Below are 22,848 nucleotides of genomic sequence, written 5' to 3' on the forward strand. Positions count from 1 at the left end.
GAGCTCTTTTATTTGCCTCGCCCTACGTCATATGACACGTTGCTATAGCGGGAAAGGCGTATTCCAGAGCCTAGCACATTTTCATCAAAATCTCTACATCAAATGAGATTTCATTAGTAATTTCTACATATGTGTTTTTAAAAGACCTCTGCAGACAATATAAAGTATTAATTCAGTTATAAATTCAACCTGCATGTTGCTCTTTAAAGTAACTTAATCCATTCAATAAAAGTATTACCGAAACCCGTACATTTCCAAAATATTAAAATAATAATCCCATTCTACCATATCAAATGCCTTTTCGGCAACAAGTGAGATGGCAGCGACTAGAGTCTGATCATTCGCCACTGACCACATGATATTGATGAAACGCCTAATGTTATCAGAAGAGCCCCGAATAAACCCCACCTGATCTATATGTATAAGAGACATCATAACATTAATCGGTTAGCCAGAATTTTTGACAAAATGATAATGTCTAGCTGAATCAGGGAAATTGGAGTGTAACTCTTACACTCGCTTAAATCTTTGTCCTTTTTAAGAATCAGACTGATCCGGGCTTGTGTCATGGTTGGCGGAAGCTTTCCGTTCTTTAATGATTCTGTAAAAACTTTTAACAAAAGTGCAGCCAGTTCTGTTTCATAAGATCTAAAAAAATCAGTGGCAAAACCATCTGGCCCTGGAGCATAGCCTGCAGGCAAGGCATTAATTTCCTCGCCGAGCTCCTCCAAAGTTATCTCAGAATCAAAGAGAATTTTTTTGCTCAGTCGTCAGTTTAGGGAGATCTAATTGTTCCACAAAATTTTTATTTGAATAGCACCTTTCAAAACACCCATTGATTCAAAGCAGCTTTACAGAAGATTATGCATAAAGATTATGCATAAAGATTATGCATGAAGATAAAAATGCAATATGTATAATGTCTTAGTCATTGTGTAGTTTGATAAAATACGATTGCGAATTGTTTAAAATAAATAATTAAATAATAATTGTATTTATAACTCCAGTAAACAAGTTGAAGGTGACTGTGGCAAGGAACACAAAACTCCATAAGATGAGAAAAATAACCTTGGGCGAAACCAGACTCACTGTGGGGGACAGTTCCCCTCTGACTAACATCATGAATATAATGCCAATATTACTTATGTATAATGCAATTCATAGTTTAAAATTATTAAACTAAGTGTTAAGGGTCAGTGTTTAAACAAAGATTTTTTATGAACCGTAAGATTAATGACTAATGTCATTGAAGTCCATCCTAGAATAACTGCAGACATTCACATAGATGCAATTGTCCTTTTTGGTTGGCTGATGAAGGGTTTTGTTGGCAATTAATTGATAGTCTATGTATTCCATTTCAAGAGTGTAGTCCATCAATAGACCGAGGTGATGCAGGCAGAGATCAGTGAGGTGCATTGCAGTTCAACCTGAATGGTAATTGTGGTGGGGTCTGTCCAGGTAGTGGAATATGAAGTATCCAATGTCTTATGGTTGGAGTTGGCATCATAGTCCAGGCAAAGTAACTCATTTTGGAGCCAAAAATAGAACTAATTGTAAAATAATTTTTTTCAGCATAGATCATTTCTATAAGGTGTCCAGAACAACATACTAAAAGTCCTAAGAAATCCTAGTTGAGGAAATATGTCAAATTCTCATCAATCCGAGATGCGTGCCAGTAAGCCAGGCAACAATACACCCCAATGGGGCTATTTTTTTCCTTTACTCCTATCAAAACAAAACTTTATACAATAAAAGTATCCATGAAAAGTAAAAAAAAATTGTATTACAAGTTTCTTTGACAATGAATTTTAATATGCAAATGAGCTACACTAAGAGATAGACACACTTTCCAGACATTCCAGCTCTTTAAAAATAATTTTGCCAGACACCAAAACTGCTTTTCTTTTAATGAGCAAGTATTTCAGACCACCCTAACCTCACACATCAGACTTCCACCGTTTGTAAAGTAGCTTTGCAGTGTTATGAGAAGCTAGCAACAGCAATATCGAGGCTAGAAACCCAATCGGAACATTTTAAGTTACCAACTCCTTTCTAACTAGACATTTTACTGTAGACACATTTTACTTAAGGCCACAACTACTTTTCATCTTGAAGTAGCATCGCCTAGTTTACTGAAACAAACTAACGTTAGCTTGCTAGCACTAGGAAATTCAATTGGGCCTAATTTCATTGCTAGACAACACTGTTTTTTTTTTTCTTTTTTGTTTATGCAGTGTGTAATGTAAACAGGGAGAAATGGAGAAGTGTAAAATATGTAATGAGTCATTCAGTGATGAAAACACATCGGTTGTTCTACGAGCAAAAGGCAGCAATGGTGTGAACCGTGTCAGTGCTCAACGTGGAAGTAGCTTAGTGACAATTCCTGGAGATCGAGTACACATCGAATGTCGTCGCAGCTATTGTAAAGCAGAAAATATTGTACGTGATAATGTAATACCATCTTTGCAACAACCCCAAATCAAACATAATCTCCGCATAGAACAGAACTTTGATTTTCAAGAGCATTGCTTGTTCTGTGGACAACCAACTGAAATAGATAAGAAAAATAAGCAGAGAGAGAAAATTTATATCTACCCAGTAAGAACAGGAGACTTTCAGGAAATGATTGTGCAGGTTTGCCACTTAAGGAACGATGAATGGTCCGATACAGTTTTGGGGAGAATATCATCTGTCCATGACCTTCATGCAGCCGATGCAATGTACCACAACATATGCAACACTAACTTTCAAAATATGAAGAATATTCCGAGTCAATTCTCTCCAAACCCTGGCAACAAACCCAAAAGATTCAAAGTCGGAAGACCTGAAGATTATGAGAGAACAACAGCATTCCTAAAGGTGGCAAACTTTTTAGAAGAATATGATGATGAACAAATTACTATTCAAGACCTTATGGTAAAGATGACAGAGTACTTGCAAGACACAGGTTGTGAACCATATTGTGCTAGGTGGATGAAAATTAAAATAAAGGAACACTTTGGAGATAGAGTAATAATGACTGGCCTGGAAAATCAATGTGTGGTCACTTTGCGAGACACAGCCCACTCAATTCTTCGTGAATTTCACAAGCAACAAAAATCTACGAATCCAGAAGACGAGAAGCTGAATATAATTAAAACCGCTGCAAAGTTAATTGGAAGTGATGTCAAATTCATGGAAGTCCTAAACGACTCTTACCCAAACTCAAGTGACATTGCAGCTGCTGCAAGCTATGTTCCAGAGTCCCTACAAGTTCTACTGAGGAATATGTTTGCTGGTAAAAACATTGATACAAAGGTTGCATCAATCGGACAGTCCATCATGCAAGCAATAAGACCAAGGATGATGATTGCACCTCTTCAGCTTGGCCTAGGGGTCCAGATGCATCACCATTTTGCATCACGCTTTTTGGTAAACACACTCCATGAACATGGTTTTGCCTGCTCCTATGTAGATGTGATGAAATATGAACAGAGTGCCGCAGTGGCACAAGGGACTGAGATCCCTGGATTCACAGAAGAGCATCATATACAATATGTTGCAGACAACGTCGACCACAATGTGGCAACCATTGATGGTACTGGGACGTTCCATGGAATGGAAATAATAGCTTGCATTACACCAGGAATGCAACAAAACAAACCTATTCCAAAGATCCAAGTGACTGCTGCAGATATTGCTGCGGTTGGTCGCATAAACATTCAGTACTTTAAGATTCCTCCTATACGTGAGCCTATTGTGTATCAGCCACTGGCTCTGTTGCCAGCAGATAACAAAACATCACAGCTGGATGTTTTGTGGAAGACATCCCTACTCCTTCACTCTCAAAGGCCATCATGGTCTGGTATGATGCAGATGCTGCATTTAGGTGAACACCCTGGGAGAGCTTCAGTAACATTCCTTCCAATGATTGATCTTGATCCCAGTGATGAATCCTGCATTTACTCAACACTGAGGTTTGTGGCAACTCAAGCTCTGCAGTATGATGTGACCCCTGTTCTGACGTTCAACCAACCCCTTTTCTGGAAAGCCTTGACCATTATCCAGTCTCAGCCAAGCAACAATGAACTCAAGCGAATAGTCCTCAGGCTTGGGGATTTCACATGCAAATGAGCTTCTTGGGTAGCATTGGACATTTAATGGCAGGGACTGGACTGGAGGAGCTACTAGAGGTGGTGTATGCTGGAAATACAGTGTGCCACATGATGTCTGGCAAGGCTGTGTCCAGGGCAGTTCGTGGTCACATGCTAGTGGATGCCGCACTTAACACCATGTTGCTGGCTGATGCTTTCAATGTGCCACTACCAACCAAAGACACAGTAAAACAACCTTCAGTTGAGATGATGCCTGCCGATGATACTGAGCCAGATAAGGAAGTTCCCGATACCCAAGAAACAGTCACAACTGACTTGAGTATTGCAAGTGAGCTTGCAATACTCAAGTCAGTATTGCAAGGATATGACCAAGTCAGTATTGCAAGGATATGACCAAGTCATGTCCTCTAATATGCCAATGGAAGAACTTTGTTCTGCTGAAGTTTTGGAGAGAATCCAGAGTGCACTCAACAACAAGAAGGAAACAATGCATATGAGGACAGCACAGCTTTGGCTGCAGTACATGGACATGATTGATATTCTGAGAAACTTTATCAAAGCTGAGAGGGCAGGCAACTGGAGATTGCACCTTCAGTGTGTTCATGATATGCTACCCTACTTTGCCGCTTCTGGACACAGACTATATGCAAAGTCAGCCTATGTATACCTGCAAATGATGACAGCCCTACCTGAAACACATCCAGATGTCCACAAGAAATTTGAGGAGGGATTTCACGTAGTGAGGCAGAGCAACAGGTATTGGGCTGGACAGTCCACTGATCTCATTATTGAGCAGGTGCTCATGAGAAGTGTAAAAACACATGGAGGCTTAACAAGAGGAAAAGGATTTACAGAGACTCAACGTTTGGTGTGGGTCCTCTCAATGCCAGCATGTGCAAACATCAACAATGCTATGCAGTCCTTCACGGGTGTCTCATATGAGACCAGCGACCAACATAAAGACCTGTCCAAGGCCAGGCAGACTAGAGATGTCAGTGACACTCTTGCCCTGGTCGCCTATCTCAAAGAGAAAGACCCATTCACTGAGAACCCTTCCCTGCACAACATTGCTAATGGTATGACAGCCCAGCAGGGTGTCGATGTTGAGAAATCAAGGGAAATCGGGTGCAAGATTTTGGAGTCTATGGTAGGGAAACCAGTGGAGGAATTCACCTTCAGGAAAGCTGACCAAGCAGTGACACTTGCATCTAGATCAACTGTCAAGATCAAAGGAGAGACAGTGGTAGTAGATCCACAGCTGTTATTCCAGCGGCTTGTAGCGCTGAGAGACCGTTGTGAAGATTTGCCATCACTGTTCAAGTATGAACTCTGCAGTCACCCGCCTGCTTTGTTTGAATCATCCTACCTCCCCCTACAGGCAAACAAGTCAATTCTTGCCGATGTCATCTGGAAATCTACTGAGCAGCAGCAAAGACAACCCAGCAGTGATGTCCAGCATGTCCTTGATGGGGGTGGATTACTACATCGTCTACCATGGCCACAAGGGTCCACTTATGACAGTGTGTGTGAAATGTATGTCAGATATGTCACACAGAAATATGGTACGGCTACTAGCATAGTCTTTGATGGCTACAAAGAAGAACCAACAATAAAAGACGCCACTCAACTGCGTCGAACAGGTGCTACTCCCGGTGTGACTGTACACTTCTCTGGTGACATGATCATCCAATCCAAAAAAGGACCAGTTCCTTAACAATAAGGAAAACAAACAACGGTTCTTGGTTTATCTCAGTGATAAACTTGAGGGCTGGGTGTATCACAGACCATGCAAAGCACGATGCAGATGTGCTCATTGTCCAAACTGCCATTGCCTCTGCCAGAACAAAAGACACAGTCTTAGTAGGTGATGACACAGACTTGTTAGTATTCTTGTTGCATCATGCTGATCTGAATGCACAGGAGCTGTTTCTGGCACCAGAACCAAAGAAAGCAACAAAAACAAGACGGATATGGTGCATAAAGCAGACAAAGGAGTTACTTGGTCCCACGGTGTGTGACAATCTCCTCTTTATCCATGCCATTTTAGGCTGTGATTCTACTTCTCGCCTATTTGGCATAGGAAAGGGAATGGCACTGAAAAAAGTAAAGAATGACACTAGCTTTCTCGAACAAGCTAAGGTGTTCAGCCAGTCACAGGAAAATGTGGAAAAAGGCATCATCATTGCAGCAGGTGAAAAAGCTCTAGTATCACTGTATGGGGATAAAAGATGAATCACTGGATATGCTGAGATACAGGCGATTCTGTGATAAAGTAACTCAGAACTCATCTCCAGTGGAACCTCAAACTCTCCCTCCAACGCCAACAGCTGCAAAGTTCCATAGTCTTCGGTCTTTTACCAAATGATGGAGTGGAAAGGGGAAGTGAATGTATGGACCCAAAAGACTGGGGGTGGCATGTTTTGGATGGGAGATTTATGCCAATAATGATCGATCAGCCTGCGGCACCACCAGAAATACTAGATGTAATCCGCTGTAGTTGCAAGAAAGACTGCAGCACAAAGAGATGCACATGCAAAAAACATGGACTCCCTTGCACTGCCATTTGCGGAGAATGTCGTGGTACTAGCTGCACAAACTCACAGTTGCCTGATTTATCAGATGAATATGACCCAGAGGGGAAGAACTAAGCAAAGAAGAAACCAGGAACTGATATAGGGGGTGCCAGAACCAAGAGCCACAGAGAAGGGGTCGAGGATCCAGGCTGGATTAAAAAAAAAAATAAATAAAAAACACCAAAAAAAAATACAAACCTCCCCTGTTGTTGCTACCTTGTCGTGGTGGGGAGGCTTGTGTGCCTCCGTGACCCCTGAAGACTATACCGGCGGGGGTTATACCCCTGGCAGGTACTACCAAGCCAGGCAGTTTTCAGGTTAGAGGCCAGTCTAAAAGCAGCATTGCAGTAGGCAGTAGGATGATTAGATGAAGATTGGGCCGATTTGTCATACATATGAAGGGTGTTTCTGCCTATGCACATTAGGACATATTCAATAAGTGTGGAGCTCATGTGCATATTCAGATTCATTTCAAAAGAAACTTGTAATACAAAAAAAGTTACTTTTCACGTATACTTTTACTTTGTAAAGTTTTATTGTGGTAGGAGTAAAGGAAAAAATGAAGCCTATTTGGGTGTATTTTGGGCATATTTGATTAGTGTATAGCTCATTTGCATATTAAAATTCATTTTCAAAGAAACTTGTAATACAAAAAAATTTACTTTTCATGGGTACTTTCATTGTGTAAAGTTTCATTTCGATAGGAGTAAAGGAAAAAATTAGCCCCATTGGGGTGTATTGTTGCCTGGCCTTATTGGCACACATCTCGGATTGATGAGAATTTAACATATTTCCTCAACTAGGATTTCTTAGGACTTTTAGTATGTTGTTCTGGACACCTCAGAGAAATGATCTAAGCTGCAAAAAATTATTTTACAATTAGTCTGTCGTAAAACGCTACTTTGCCTGGACTATCAGTTCATCCTCTGAAGTTCATCGTAATAGACTGAAGTGATGTTTGGCTGGCACCGGCTGCTATTAGCCAACATCAAACAGGGTCACGTCCAACACGAAGCAGGAATGGAGCTGGATCCAGCAAGTTCTGGTGACCTAAGGATAGAAGTCCCGAGGTTGAGACAGGGAAATAAATCAAATAAATATTAGTATAGATGCCATTCAATTTATTGCAGCGTTACTAGGGGTGTCATGAGATCTCGCAATATTACAATGTGATGATATTTCTCGTTGAGGTGAAAAGCTATCTCTCGAAATCAGCATGATGGAATTTGAGGGTGAAATTAGGATAGAAGATCCTTTGGTTTTAGAAAATAGTAGCCATATAATATCTATGGTTAATTGTGTGGTTTTATATGTGGCTTATACTAACTAATTTTTAAAAGGAAAACAAACCAGCCTAATAATTTTCTGCTTAAGCATATATATATATATATATATATATATATATATATATATATATATATATATATATATATATATATATATATATATATATATATATATATATCTATAAAAATGTAAGTAATAATTTAAGATAAAAATTTTATCCAAAGAATTCATAAAAATACTGGCCTAAAAGTACTTGGCATTGGATTGAAAAGAAAAGAGTGGTATCGCCAATCCCCAAGTCGAATAAATGGCCAGTCATATATATAGTGTTAAAATATCGTCTCGATCTTGTGAACCCAGTATGGTGTATCATCTCGTCTCGTGAGCTAAGTGTATCGTCACACCCCTAAGCGTTATAGATCATGATCACGGTTTCTGGCTCCGGCAGACCCAACTAAAGCAGCCTAATTGATGGATACATTTTGCCTTGCTAAATAGAGGAGTGTTTGGCCTAGACTTAAACAGAGTGTGTCTGCATCTCGAACAGTGTTAGGGAGATCATTCCATAGTTTAGGAGCCAAATATGAAAAGGACCTACCTCCTTTTGTGGATTTTGATATTTTAGGAATAATTAACAGGCCAGAAGTTTGTGATCATAATGAACGTGACGGAATATAGCGTGGTAGAAAGTCACTGAAGTACTGCAGAGCTAGACCATTCAAAGCTTTGTATGTAGTTAACAAGATTTTAAAATTAATACGAAATTTAACAGGTAGCCAATATAACGATGATAAAATGGGGCTAATTTTGAACCAATTGAAGTTTATTTATTGATCTTGCTGGACATCCTCCCAGTAATGCATTACAATAATCTAGTCTTGAGGTCATGAATGCATGAATTAGTTTTTCGGCATCAGCAACAGTGTGTCTCTTAATTTAGCAATATTTCTTAGGTGGAAGAATATTGTTCCACAAACATTGGTAATTTGATTTTCAAAAGGACAGATTGGTATCAAATAACACCTAAGTTCTTTGCTGTTGAAGATGATGTAACTGTACATCCATCGAGTCTCAAATTATATTTTAGCATCTTATTTTTTGTGGTTTTTGGTCCAATAATTAGTACCTCTGTTTTGTCGGAATTGAGTAGAATGAAATTTCTGGCCATTCAATCTTTAATTTCATTGAATTTGGAGAATTGTGAAATCTCATCAGGTTTTGAAGAAATATAAAGTTGGGTATCGTCAGCATAACAGTGGAAACTTATTCCATGATTACTAATAATATCTCCCAGGGGAAGCATATACAAGGTGAAAAGCAGAGGCCCTAAAACTGATCCCTGTGGCACTCCATATTTTACTTTTGTTTGGTTTGACAATTCCTCATTTACATAGACAAAGTGGTAGCGGTCTGCTAAATAGGACCTGAACAATGCTAATGCAACTCAAAAAATGCCTATATAATTCTCTAGCCTATTCAAGAGAATGTCATGACCTATCGTGTTGAATGCAGCACTAAGATCTAAAAGCACAAAGTGAAATGCAGCCGCGATCAGATGATAAGAGCAAGTAATTTGTAACTCTGATAAGTGCAATCTCTGTACTATGATGAGGCCTAAATCCTGACTGAAATTGTTCATATATACCATTTCTCTGTAGAAATTAACATATTTGGGAGGATACTCCCTTTTCTAGTATTTTCGACATAAACGGGAGATTTGAAATCGGTCTATAATTGGCCAGCTCTTCAGGATCAAGTTGTGGCTTCTAAATAAGAGGTTTGATAACTGCCATTTTAAAGTTTCTTGGGGCATGTCCTAAGGATAGCGAGGAGTTAATAATTTTAAGAAGAGGTTCTGAGATTACAGGGAAAAGCTCTTAAGAGATTGGTTGGTGTTGGATCTAACAGACATGTTGTGGTTTTTGATGATTCGATAGTTTTGTTAGCTCTTCATGACCTATGACAGCAAAAGATTGAAGTTTCACGTGAGGAAAATAATGAGACACTTTTTTCAGTCACAGTTTTCTGAGGTGCTATGACAGATGATTGCATAATTCCAATTTTATTTCTGATTATTTCAATTTTATCTGTAAAGAAATTAACTAAGTCATTACTCTTGTGCTGCGACGTAATATCTGGTTCAGTTGAGGCTTTATTCCTTACCAATTTAGGCACAGTACTGAATAAACACCTAGGATTGTTGTAATTTTCTATGAGTGTACTAAAATATGCAGACCTGGCAGCTTTTAGTGCCTTTCTGTAGCTACATAGAGTGCATCCGGAAAGTATTCACAGCGCTTCACTTTTCCACATTTTGTTATGTTACATCCTTATTCCAAAATGGATTAAATTAATTATTTTCCTCAAAATTCTACAAACAATACCCCATAATGACAACTTGAAAGAAGTTTGTTTGAAATCTTTGCAAATTTATAAAAATAAATAATTTAATAAAAAAAATAATAAAAAAAAATAAATAATTTTTTTTTTTTTTTTTTTTTTAAAAATCACATGTACATAAGTATTCACATCCTTTGCCATGACACTCAAAATTGAGCTCAGGTGCATCCTGTTTCCACTGATCATCCTTGTGATGTTTCTACATTGAAGTCCACCTGTGGTAAATTCAGTTGATTGGACATGATTTGGAAAGGCACACACCTGTCTATATAAGGTCCCACAGTTAACAGTGCATGTCAGAGCACAAACCAAGCCAAAGGAATTATCTGTAGACCTCTGATACAGGATTGTATCGAGGCAAAGATCTGGGGAAGGGAACAGAAACATTTCTGCACCATTGAAGGTCCCAATGGCCTCTATCATCTGTAAATGGAAGTTTGGATCCATGGGACTCTTCCTAGAGCTGGCTGCCCAGCCAAACTGAGCGATCAGGGAAGAAGGGCCTCAGTCAGGTACGTGATCTAGAACCCGATGGTCACTCTGACAGAGCTCCAGCATTTCTCTGTGGAGAGAGGAGAAACTTCCAGAAGAACAACCATCTCTGCAGCATTCCACCAATCAGGCCAGTATGGTAGAGTGGCCAGACAGAAGCCACTCCTCAGTAAAAGGCACATGACAGCCTGCCTGGAGTTTGACAAAGGCACCTGAAGGACTGTCAAACCATGAGAAACAAAATTCTCTGGTCTGATGGAACAAAGATTGATCTCTTTGGCCTGAATGGAAAGTGTCATGTCTGGAGGAAAACTCATCACCTGGCCAATACCATTCCTACAGTGAAGCATGGTGGTGGCAGCATCATGCTTTGGGGATGTTTTTCAGCAACAGGAACTGGGAGACTAGTCAGGATCAAGGAAAAGATGAATGCAGCAATGTACAGAGACATCCTTGATGAAAACCTGCTCCAGAGCGCTATGGACCTCAGAATGGGGTGAAGGTTCATCTTCCAACAGGACAACATCCCTAAGCACACAGCCAGGATAACAAAGGAGTGGCTACGGGACAACTCTGTGAATGTCCCTGAGTGGCCCAGACAGAGCCCAGACTTGAACCCGATTGAACATCTCTGGAGAGATCTGAAAATGGGTGTGCACCAACGCTCCCCATCCAACCTGATGGACCTTGAGAGGTCCTGCAAAGAAGAATTGGAGAAACTGCCTAAAATAGGTGTGCCAAACTTGTAGCATCATACACAAAAAGACTTGAGGCTGTAATTGATGCCAAAGGTGCTTCAACAAAGTATTGAGCAAAGGCTGTGAATACTTATGTACATGTGATTTTTTTTATTTTTAATAAATTTGCAAAGATTTCAAATAAACTTCTTTCACATTGTTATTATGGGGTATTGTGTGTAGAATGTTGAGGAAAATAATGAATCCATTTTGGAATAAGGCTGTAACATAACAAAATGGGGATGTGAATACTTTCCGGATGCACTGTAGCGTATCATTTTGTTCAAGTTTGACCTTAATCAAATTTTTTCTAAATGATTTAGGGAGAGTTTTGTGTTTGGTAGTTTGAGGAACAGACAGTCTCTATGATATATCTAGGTGATACATTCTCTATGTGTTGTTGTTTATGTGAACTGTGTGACGTCTCAAGGCAGCTAGCAGACGTTCGGTTTAACCAGTTTGTCTGCTTCCTGACCTGGGCACCATTTAGTCAAATACTATCATTATTAAGACTATGAGCCAAATTACAAGAGGAGAGCGGCACTTTCCCTGGAGGGATGGTTTCAGTCTCTCTTTAGCAGGTCAGGTCTACCCCAAAAACTCTTCCAATTGTCTATAAATCCTATTTTATTATTCAGATACCACTCAGACATCCAGCCATTCAGTAACACTAATCTATTTTAAACCGCGTCACCACGACAAGCAGGGAGGGGGCCAGAGCAAATTATAGTGTCTGACATCGTTTTTGCAAATTCACACACCTCTGTAACATGATCTTTATTGATTTCTGACTGGAGAAGCCAGACATCTTTAGTGCCGACATGAATAACAATTTTAGAAAATCTACGTTTAGCCTCAGTCAGCACTTGAAAATTTGATTTGATGTCAGATGCTGTGGCACCCGAAATGCATTTAGTCTCTATTTCCACGTTCCTTACAATAGAATCACCAATAACAAGGGCTCTTTCAACATGATTCTCAGTGGGTGCATCACAGAGTGGGGAGAAACTATTGAAATCCCTGACAGGAACGGGAGAGTGGTGTCGCTTTCCTGAGCGAGTATGCCGCAGAGATGTCACCCAAATGCCCTGCTGCAGGGGTTCTACAGCCGGAACCAAAGTGTGTATGTTGCTCTCTGTACTACTCGCATCAGTAACAGTATCTACCGGCTTCTTTTTCTCACTGACCTCCACTAGCATTCGGATGCGTGTCTCTAACTCATTAACCTTCTCAATCAGCCTGACTAATTCCTTACATTTATCACATGTGAATCCCTTACTGCTGACGGAGGAGGCTATTGTAAACATGTGACATGCAATGCAGGAAGAAATAACATGAGCGGATGCCATGACTTACCGCAGTTGTTTGTTGTTGGTTGTTCCTGAGCAGTTAGGGTTTGAGATCGATGTGAATCCCTCACGCAATTGTTTGTTGTTGTTGGTTGTTCTTGCTAAGTGGTGCTTCGAGATTGTTGCAGTAATTCTTGTCACACAGAGGAGAAAAACGAGTGCGCACTGTAAAATGCACGCAGTTTAATCACGATAAAAATAGAAAGCGGATGCACACGGAAGATGCACACAGTTAACTAGTGATAGGAGAATAATACGTGGGATAACGCAATGCTTGCTGAAAAATGGCAGATGTTAAGAATTAAAGGCTGAAAACAGATATATTTAAGCGGTTCTAAAAAGCCAGCAGGCTACAAACACAGACTTCAGCTAGGCGCAAGTAGCAACAGGTAAAATACACACAGATGTAACAGTAGAAAAGGCGGAAAAATCCGAAACACGAGGTAAAATGATAATGATAAAATGACAAACGTATGGGAATGACAAAGGATAAAAAGACAAACGTATGAGGATAAAAGAATGAAAATGGGCAATGCCAAGGAGGCTACAAACACTCGTGCAGCGTGTCGTCAGCAACAGGAACAGCAATTCCAGTGATGTGACCGGAGTGACGTGATATACACTCACCTAAAGGATTATTAGGAACACCTGTTCAATTTCTCATTAATGCAATTATCTAATCAACCAATCACATGGCAGTTGCTTCAATGCATTTAGGGGTGTAGTCCTGGTCAAGACAATCTCCTGAACTCCAAACTGAATGTCAGAATGGGAAAGAAATGTGATTTAAGCAATTTTGAGCGTGGCATGGTTGTTGGTGCCAGACGGGCCGGTCTGAGTATTTCACAATCTGCTCAGTTACTGGGATTTTCACGCACAACCATTTCTAGGGTTTACAAAGAATGGTGTGAAAAGGGAAAAACATCCAGTATGCGGCAGTCCTGTGGGCGAAAATGCCTTGTTGATGCTAGAGGTCAGAGGAGAATGGGCCGACTGATTCAAGCTGATAGAAGAGCAACTTTGCCTGAAATAACCACTCATTACAACCAAGGTATGCAGCAAAGCATTTGTGAAGCCACAACACGCACAACCTTGAGGCGGATGGGCTACAACGGCAGAAGACCACACCGGGTACCACTCATCTCCACCACAAATAGGAAAAAGAGGCTACAATTTGCAAGAGCTCACTGGAAAAATGTTGCCTGGTCTGATGAGTCTCGATTTCTGTTGAGACATTCAGATGGTAGAGTCAGAATTTGGCATAAACAGACTGAGAACATGGATCCATCATGCCTTGTTACCACTGTGCAGGCTGGTGGTAGTGGTGTAATGGTGTGGGGGATGTTTTCTTGGCACACTTTAGGCCCCTTAGTGCCAATTGGGCATCGTTTAAATGCCACGGCCTACCTGAGCATTGTTTCTGACCATGTCCATCCCTTTATGGCCACCATGTACCCATCCTCTGATGGCTACTTCCAGCAGGATAATGCACCATGTCACAAAGCTCGAATCATTTCAAATTGGTTTCTTGAACATGACAATGAGTTCACTGTACTAAAATGGCTCCCACAGTCACCAGATCTCAACCCAATAGAGCATCTTTGGGATGTGGTGGAACGGGAGCTTCGTGCCCTGGATGTGCATCCCACAAATCTCCATCAACTGCAAGATGCTATCCTATCAATATGGGCCAACATTTCTAAAGAATGCTTTCAGCACCTTGTTGAATCAATGCCACTTAGAATTAAGGCAGTTCTGAAGGCGAAAGGGGGTCAAACACAGTATTAGTATGGTGTTCCTAATAATCCTTTAGGTGAGTGTATTCATCAGTAGACGATGACATGGAACTATAATGATCAAGATAGAATTCTTTGAAAGCATTATAAATATCAATGGCCAAGGTTAAAATTTCACCACCAGCAGATTTCACTGAGGGAATGGTAGAAAAAGATTCTCTCTGCTTTATATATCTAGCCAAAAGCTTCATTGTCTTCCAACTCAAAATTTGACTGTCTTGCCCTAAAGAACCAAAACTCCACCTTCCGTGACAAAATAGTATTATATCTGTATTTCAATTGGGTCAATTCTCTGAGGCCATCAGATGACATTCGGCACTTCAGTTCTGTGCTTTTAATATTCTCTTCCAACTCCACAAGTTCTCGTGCTTTTGGTTTTTGATTAATGAGGCATTTGTATAATCCGACAGCTAAGTACCACCTTAAGTGCCTCCCAAGCCACACTCATTGATTTCTGCCTTTAACATTTGTTGAAAATCAGGATTTTACAAAAGGGATACATTAAAGCACCAACTATATATATTATGTGGCAAAACCTCTAAACTTGTGATCTAAGGGTGTGATCTGAGACTAAGATGTTTCCAATTGAGCAATCAACAGATGAAATGAGGGACTTGGATATAAAATATAAAACAATATATTCTAGAATAAATCTTATGGACTGATGAATAAAATGTATAGTCCCAACCAGATGGGTTCAAAAATATATTTTACACATCCTGAGAAGTTTTAATGTTGCTCTAGGGGGCTTACACATTTTTGCTTCACTATGATCAAGGACTGAGTCCAGCAACAGATTAAAGTCTCCTCCCAATATTATATCATGAGGGGTGCCAGTGGCTTGCATCATCCCTTCAAGATCCATAAACAAGCCCTGATCATCAGCGTTAGGTGCATAAATATAAGCCATAATCAACCTCTGCCCCTGAATTTCTGCTAAAACTATAATGACTCTTCCAAATGTATCTTTAATGTGTTTGAGACATTTGAATTGTATTGTAGATGTTTACTTATCAATGTAATGACTCCCCTGCTGTTACTTGTGCCAGCACTAATGAAAACATGTCCACCCTATAACTAAGATAATCCACAAAATGTGTGTCAAAAATACAATTATAAATACCACATTCCAACATTAGTGCCACAGTCAGACCCCAAACTTCACCCAGAACCAAACAAACAGAAAAAAGAATAACGTGCACATTAACCCCACACACGACAGCGCCAATTGGCATCCATCCCTCTAAACTCAAACAGTCCATGTACGCCTACGAGAGTCCCCGCGACAACTTTGCCATCGGATTGCTCAGATATCGTGCTACTATACAACTTTTTTCCCTTTATGTGCTGCTTCCACCAGTGGCTGGAGTTTGTTTTGTGGAGTAACACCTTCAGGACAGTTTTGTGGATGAATCTACACGCTCGTTGTGTTTATTCCGCCTATTAGCTGGAGCTTTTTTATAGATTATTTTTGTTGAGCAATTCTGTCTCACAAAATTTGTATTAAAACACCAGACTTGAGCAATCCATCAGCAAAGTTGTCGCGGGGGCTCTCATAGGCATACATGAATTGATCTGATTGAAATACAGATATTATACTATTTTGTCAAGGAAGGTGGAGTTTGGCTATTCAGGGCAAGGGTTTCAACCATACTTTGAGTGGGGACAAGGCAGGAAAACTTCTGGCTAGATATATAAAACAGAGAGAGTCTTTTTCTATCATTCCTTCAGTGAAAGATTTACCCCAGCCATTGATATTAATAATGCTTTTAAAGAATTCTATCTTGATCTCTACAGTTCCACGTCTTCATTTACTGATGAGGATTGGTCGAGCGCCTGTCCGGAGAGAGAGAGAAAGCAGTGAGGATGCTAACACCGAAGATAAATTATGTCTAACACCTGTCTCTAATTCCAGTGGGCATGGGGAGTGCGGCATATAAATGGCCAAGCCACCGCCAGATGAGAGTGAACAACACAAGTGTCCAGCGACTGGCATGTCTTTTTGAGTGTTTTATTTGTTGTAAAGCTGAAGATTCAGAGAAGTTTATGTTGACAAAGTTTGTGTTACACTGATCTGATTGACAGAAAAAAGCATAAAGAGTGCATGCAGAGTATTGAAGGCAGAGAAATAAAGAGCCTTACTTGACTGCATCACTGCTCCCTGTCTCCTCCCTCCTATCTCCAAGCTTGAACTCGTTACAAGGATATTAGAAACTTTGTGGAACCATTAGAACTTACTAAACTGACATCAGAGCAAAACAATTATCTTGATTCTGAGATAACCTTGGAGGAGCTTGGTGAGGTAATTAAGGCCTTGTCTACAGGCAAGGCTGTGGGGCCAGATTTTTTTAGATCTTATGCTACAGAATTGGCTCCACTTTTGCTACAGGAATACGGAATCATTAAAGAATGGGAAGCTTCCACCAACCATGTGACAAGCCCGGATCAGTCCGATTCTTAAAAAGGACCAAGATCCAAGTGAGTGTAAGAGTTACCATCCAATTTCCCTGATCCAGCTAGACGTTAAAATATTGTCAAAACTTTTGGATAATCAATTAAGTTATGACATCTCATATACAGTTGAAGACAAAATTAGCCCCCTATTAAATATTTAGTTATTTTTCAAATAATTCCCAAGTGCTTTTTAATGGAGCAAAGATTTTTTCAACATAGTATTTATAAACATAATAGTTTATTTAGGCAACTTAAGAGTGTTTATAATACAAATAGAAACAAAATTATGACCAAGAATAAACAAAATCTACAGGTCAAAATTATTAGCCCTCTGATGTTAATAGTCAAAAGTGTATCCCTTATGCTTGATAACAGCCTTTAGTCTTTGTTGTAGTTCTCAACAAGTTTTAGGCATTTCACCGGAGTCGCCGCAGCCCATTCCTCCTTACCAAATCTCTCAAGTTCCTCCAGATTTGTTTGTACTTACAGAGGTAGTTCTTCGCCAGAAGTGAAAAAAGCATAAAGGCTTTGGGTCGTTATCATGCTGGAAGACGAAATGTTGACCCAAACCAAGTTTTGTTGCAGATTACCTGAGGCTGTCTTTCAAAATCTTCTTGTAGTCTTCCTTTTTCATGATTTCTTCGACCCTGATGAGATTCCCAGTTCCAGACGCACTGAAACCTCCCCACAGCATTATGCTCCCACCCCATGTTTCACTGTGGGAACGGTGTTCTTTGGGTTGAGCGCCTCTCCCTTCTTTGAAGATCTGTGTTAAACTGATCTGATTGAACAGAAAAAAGCACAAAGAAGAGTGCATGCAGAGTACTGAAGGCAGAGAAATAAAGAGCCTTACTTGACTGCATCACTGCTCCCTGTCTCCTCCCTTCTATCTCCAAGCTTGAACTCCTTACAAGGATATTAGAAACTTTGTGGAACCATTAGAACTTACTAAACTGACATCAGAGCAAAACAATTATCTTGATTCTGAGATAACCTTGGAGGAGCTTGGCGAGGTAATAGGCAACATCTTTATGGCCAAAGAGCTCTAGTTTTGTCTCAACTGACCAAAGGACAAGTTTCCAGTATGCATAATTTTTCTCTAGGTTGTCCTTGGCAAACTTCAGTCTAGCTTGGAGGTGTCTCTTCTATAGAAGTGGAGTTTTTCTTGGTCTGCAACCTCACAATCCATTGCTGTGCAGGGCTCTAATGACTGTCTTCGTTGAGACATGAATCCCAGACTTGGCTAAATCACTCACTAGTGAATTGGCAGTTGTTCTTGGGTCCTGGGGGACGGAGCTTTAGAAACCTCTCTCACCAGTTTTCTTTCCAAGGTTTTTGAAATCTTTCTTTTCCTGCCTCTGCCAGTCTTGTTCTCCACTGTGTGGGTCTCTTCAAACTTCTTGATAATCTTGACACCCGAAAATGCTTTGATAAACGTGCATATCCTTCTCCTGCTTTCTGAGAATTAACAATTCTTTTTCTCAAGTCTAAACAAATTTCTTTTTTCTTTGCCATGATGACAGTTTTATATTACTTGTTTTGCAAGATACTAATACTCAGTTTGAAGTGCAACTTAAAGGCTTGGGGATTAATTAGGCGAGTTAGGTTAATTATGCAATTCATTGGATAACAGTGGTTGGTTCCGTAGCCAATCAAACAGATTTATAATTGTATTGTAAGGGGTCTAATAATATTGACCTTAGCAGTTTTTAAAAAAATTTAAATAAGTTATTTTATTCCAGGCAAATTTAAATAAATAAGGCTTTCTCCAGAGGAAAAATATCATATGAAATACTGTGTTAAAAGCCCCTTGCTCTGTTAAACATCACTTGGGAAATATTTGAAAAAGAATTGAAATTTCATAGGGGGGCTAATAATTTTGTCTTCATCTGTACATATAGATCAGGTGGGGTTTATTCAGGGCCATAGCTCTTCTGGTAACATTAGGCATTTCATCAATATCATGTGGTCGGTGGCGATTGATCAGACTCCGGTCCCTGCCATCTCACTTGATGCGAAAAGGCATTTGATATGGTAGAATGGGATTACCTTTTTAGGATTTTGGAAATGTACGGGTTCAGGAATACTTTTATTGGTTGGTTACTTTATACCCAGTAGCGGCGGTACAAATTAATGGATTCATTTCAGATTATTTCACTCTAGATAGGGGCACCCAGCAGGGATGCCCTCTTTCCCCATTATTGTTCTGTCTTGCCCTGGAATCATTAGCAGCTGTGATAAGAAAAGAGGATGATTTTCCAGGGCTGGTGGTGGGAGGTGTGGCGCATAAACTTTTGCTTTACGCAGATAATATTTTACTATTCGTCTCCAACCTTACAAGATCTATGCCTTGCTTCCACAGAATTATTAATTCCTTTTCTAAATTCTCGGGATAGAGAGTTAATTGGTCTAATCTGAAGCTTTCCCAGCAAATCTGTGTGATTTAGTTAGTTAATTTGACCCCTTTAATAAAAACGTTTTCTAGCAACGTGGGCAGGTGGGCTTCATTACATTTATCTATGATTGGGAAGGTTAATGTTATTAAAATGATTTGTATTCCAAAATTAAACTACAAGCTACAGTCCTTATAGATGTATCTCTCTTATTTCAAGCAATTTGATAGTATAGCAAAATCTTCATTTGGAATGGTAAATGTCCCAAATTACAATTCTGTCAATTGAAAAGGCCAATTGACAAAGGTGGGCTTGGCCTACCCAAGATTTTGATTTATTATTATGCATTGTCTCAGACATTTCACTCTTTGGTCGCGAGAGCCCCTCCCTGGTTTTGTATTGAACAGGACTTTTTTGCCCCTGTTTCGCCATTGCAAAGCCTTTCTAAAATTATGTATTAATAAGTTCCCTTTCTGTAGGTAAGAGTGGATTGTGTGGGAGGTTAATAAACTCTGTGACCTATATGATGAAGTTTTGAAAATTTGGTTTAACAGATCTCAGTTCTTTAGGTATTTACAGCTGAGCCACCAGCTCTGTACTATTTTTGGGAATAGCATACACCCCCTCCTAAAGTGGCAGATACTCTGGGAGTGGTGATTACTGCTTTTGGAAAAGGTCATAAGGCATCAGTTTATTACTCCCAGTTAATTCAAACTCTGGGGGATGGAGCTTTAACTCTATCAAGAAAAATTTAAACTTGGTATTGGAGGAGGGACTGTGTGCTAGGATTCTAAAAAATATAAAGTCTGCATCTAAAGATGCAAAGTTGAGCCTTATGTAATTCAAGATTTTACATTGATTCTATTGGACCCCCTCTAAATTGTATAGGCTTGGTCTTAAAGACACACCCACCTGCTGGTGATGCAATCAGAATATAGAGACACATCCCATGTTTTTTGGTGGTGTGTTAAGATCCGAGAAATTTGGTTGAAGGTTCAGTGTTATGTGTGAAATATTGGGCACTCAAATTTCATTTTGACCCAGACTCTGTCTTTTAGGCGATGGGGTGGTCATCAATATAGTGGATAAACACATAACAAATTGGGTCCTAATCAGTATTATGATCGGCAGACAGATAGTTTTAAGAGGATGGAAGTCGGCTGGGGCTCCCTCATTTCAAGAGTGGTGCACGGAGATGGGGAGGGTGGCGGCTTTCAAGAATTCGAGAATCAAGTGTCACGTAGAAGGCAGGGGAACTTGGGATTCTTTTGAAGGGAAATGGGGCAGCTACTTGGCGTTCTTGGAGGGCTCTCGGAGAGGGTCAGTGGAGAGAGAAGTATGTGTGTGATTATTATATATTTGTGTGTGTGTGTGTGTGTATACTCATGTGTGACCACAGGGATGTTTGTTGAGGGTCAGGGTGGGGTTGGGGATTGGGAGGGGTAATAATGGTGGTTAAATGTTGATTCTGTGAATATATGTTTAGCTTTTCTTTGTTAATTGTATGAATCAATAAAAACTGCTAATCAGAAAAACAATGCACAAATAGTGCACGGATATTTAAAAACAGTCTGTAAAGAATACAGTAACTTGAAAAGTAGCTAATCCTCGAGTAAATTCATTATATGATATTATTTCAGGAGCTCAGGTTTTCAAGGACAGTTGTATTTAGTTGCATTTTTAATATGTTTAAATTAATAAATATTTAAACTATTTTATTTAAATGTTTGAATATTTGATTAGTGGAGTTTGGTCAATTAAAGTTTGGCACATGTTTTTGTCATTGTGCACATTATCATCAACTACAATACATACATTTCATTGACTAAAAATCCATGGCATTTCAGTCAGAGTTAAACTCAAAATGTAAGATTTATATTTTCATCAAGACTAAAACAAAAACTAAAAATGTACACTGGTATTGGTCAATATTATCTAATATATTTCAAAATATAATTTACAATGCGTCATGGGATTGTGGTCACTCATAAAACACACACACAGCACACACACAGTCTTGTACATTTGTCTTCCCCACAATCACTATTTTTCTTATCGCAAACTTACTATGTTGTGATTGAACTTGGAGCTGGTTGGTTCATATTTTATAATGTTTTATTGAAGAATATTTGTAAGTGCTTTTCGAGAAATTTAATAAGAAAAAAACTTCCAGAAACAAGTTGATGAAAGAGTGTGTTCCTACTGTTGTACTCTATAGAAATCAATCACACACCTCTGCAGAAATTACCTTCATCATGTTTCTTCTTCTTCTTGTGAAATTCAGCACCAGTGTAAAAGCCATCAGACTCCTGTGGAGAGCAGGTCTGTGTTGATGATTATGTAAATGTAATGACATCACATGATGGTGTGTGTGTGTGTGTGTGTGTGTGTGTGTGTCAATTGCACCTTGAGACGTTTCTTGGAGGTCTTCCTGACCTCAGCATCAATTATCTCCTCTTCTCTCAGCAGATCTTTGTAAGATCTTCTCTTCTCTCTCTGACTGCGACCAGCGACCAGACTCACCTCACCCTCCATCTACACAACACAACACAACACAACACACAACACACACAATCAAACAACAACAACAACAGCAGCAGCAGCAGCAGCAGCAGCAGCAGCAGCAGCAGCAGCAAACACACAAAAAGTCAAACGCAATCCAACGAGTGTGCAGTTGTGTATGTTTACTTTAAATTTGAGTGTTTCCTTTGTATATTTATGTGTTTATTTGCGCCTGCCTGCGTGGTTATTTGAGTATGTGTACATCAGTTTGTGTGAATTCTTATTATTAGAAATTAATACTATAATCGGACAAGCTAAAGTTTGTTTCTCCGACAAACATTAATGTGTAAGTGTGGTGCCATTCATTTAATTAAATAATTTTCATTGATTACCTCCTTGAAACATCAAGCGTCTTCCGCCGCCATTTTGCCTCTGCTCACTCTTCCTCCTCGTTCGCGCTGTGAGTGACGTCATTTCGCCGGGGTTTTCTGCGCATGTATCAGATTTGTGTTTTCCGTACAAGCTTCTTCTTCTTCCTCGTTTTTTATGGCAGATCGCAACAAAACTCGTGCATTACTGCCACCCTCTGTGATCATGAACCAGAGACTCTAACCACTACCTCCCCCATCCTCCAGCCCAACAAGAGTCATTGCTTCAGCCAGCGCTGCGTGTTCAGCTCCTCTAGCTTTCGCTCGTAACCCTGCTCTTACAAGCGTTGATTGGGTGGGTTAATGCATTGCATTTAGTTAGATAAAAATTTTTCCGGGATTA

General features: G+C 39.7%; 1 protein-coding gene across 2 annotated transcripts in view; it reads right to left on the minus strand.

The window, feature by feature from the left end:
• LOC127654277 (HMG domain-containing protein 4-like) overlaps positions 1-22,591 on the minus strand; it is a 37,363-nt gene extending 14,772 nt beyond the window's left edge. The window contains exons 1-3 of one of the 2 annotated variants that reach the window (XM_052141402.1): positions 22,470-22,591; positions 21,982-22,110; positions 21,824-21,884 (exon numbers count right to left, since the gene is read on the minus strand). In XM_052141402.1, coding sequence (XP_051997362.1) covers positions 21,824-21,884; positions 21,982-22,110 — 190 coding nt within the window. In that variant the 5' untranslated portion in view covers positions 22,470-22,591. Of the gene's footprint in view, positions 1-21,823; positions 21,900-21,981; positions 22,111-22,469 lie in introns of both variants that reach the window. The other variant, XM_052141401.1, reaches the window with a different exon arrangement.
• Positions 22,592-22,848: the final 257 nt, after the last annotated feature.

Source organism: Xyrauchen texanus, chromosome 13 (genome assembly GCF_025860055.1).
Source record: "Xyrauchen texanus isolate HMW12.3.18 chromosome 13, RBS_HiC_50CHRs, whole genome shotgun sequence".
NCBI classification, from domain to species: domain Eukaryota; kingdom Metazoa; phylum Chordata; class Actinopteri; order Cypriniformes; family Catostomidae; genus Xyrauchen; species Xyrauchen texanus.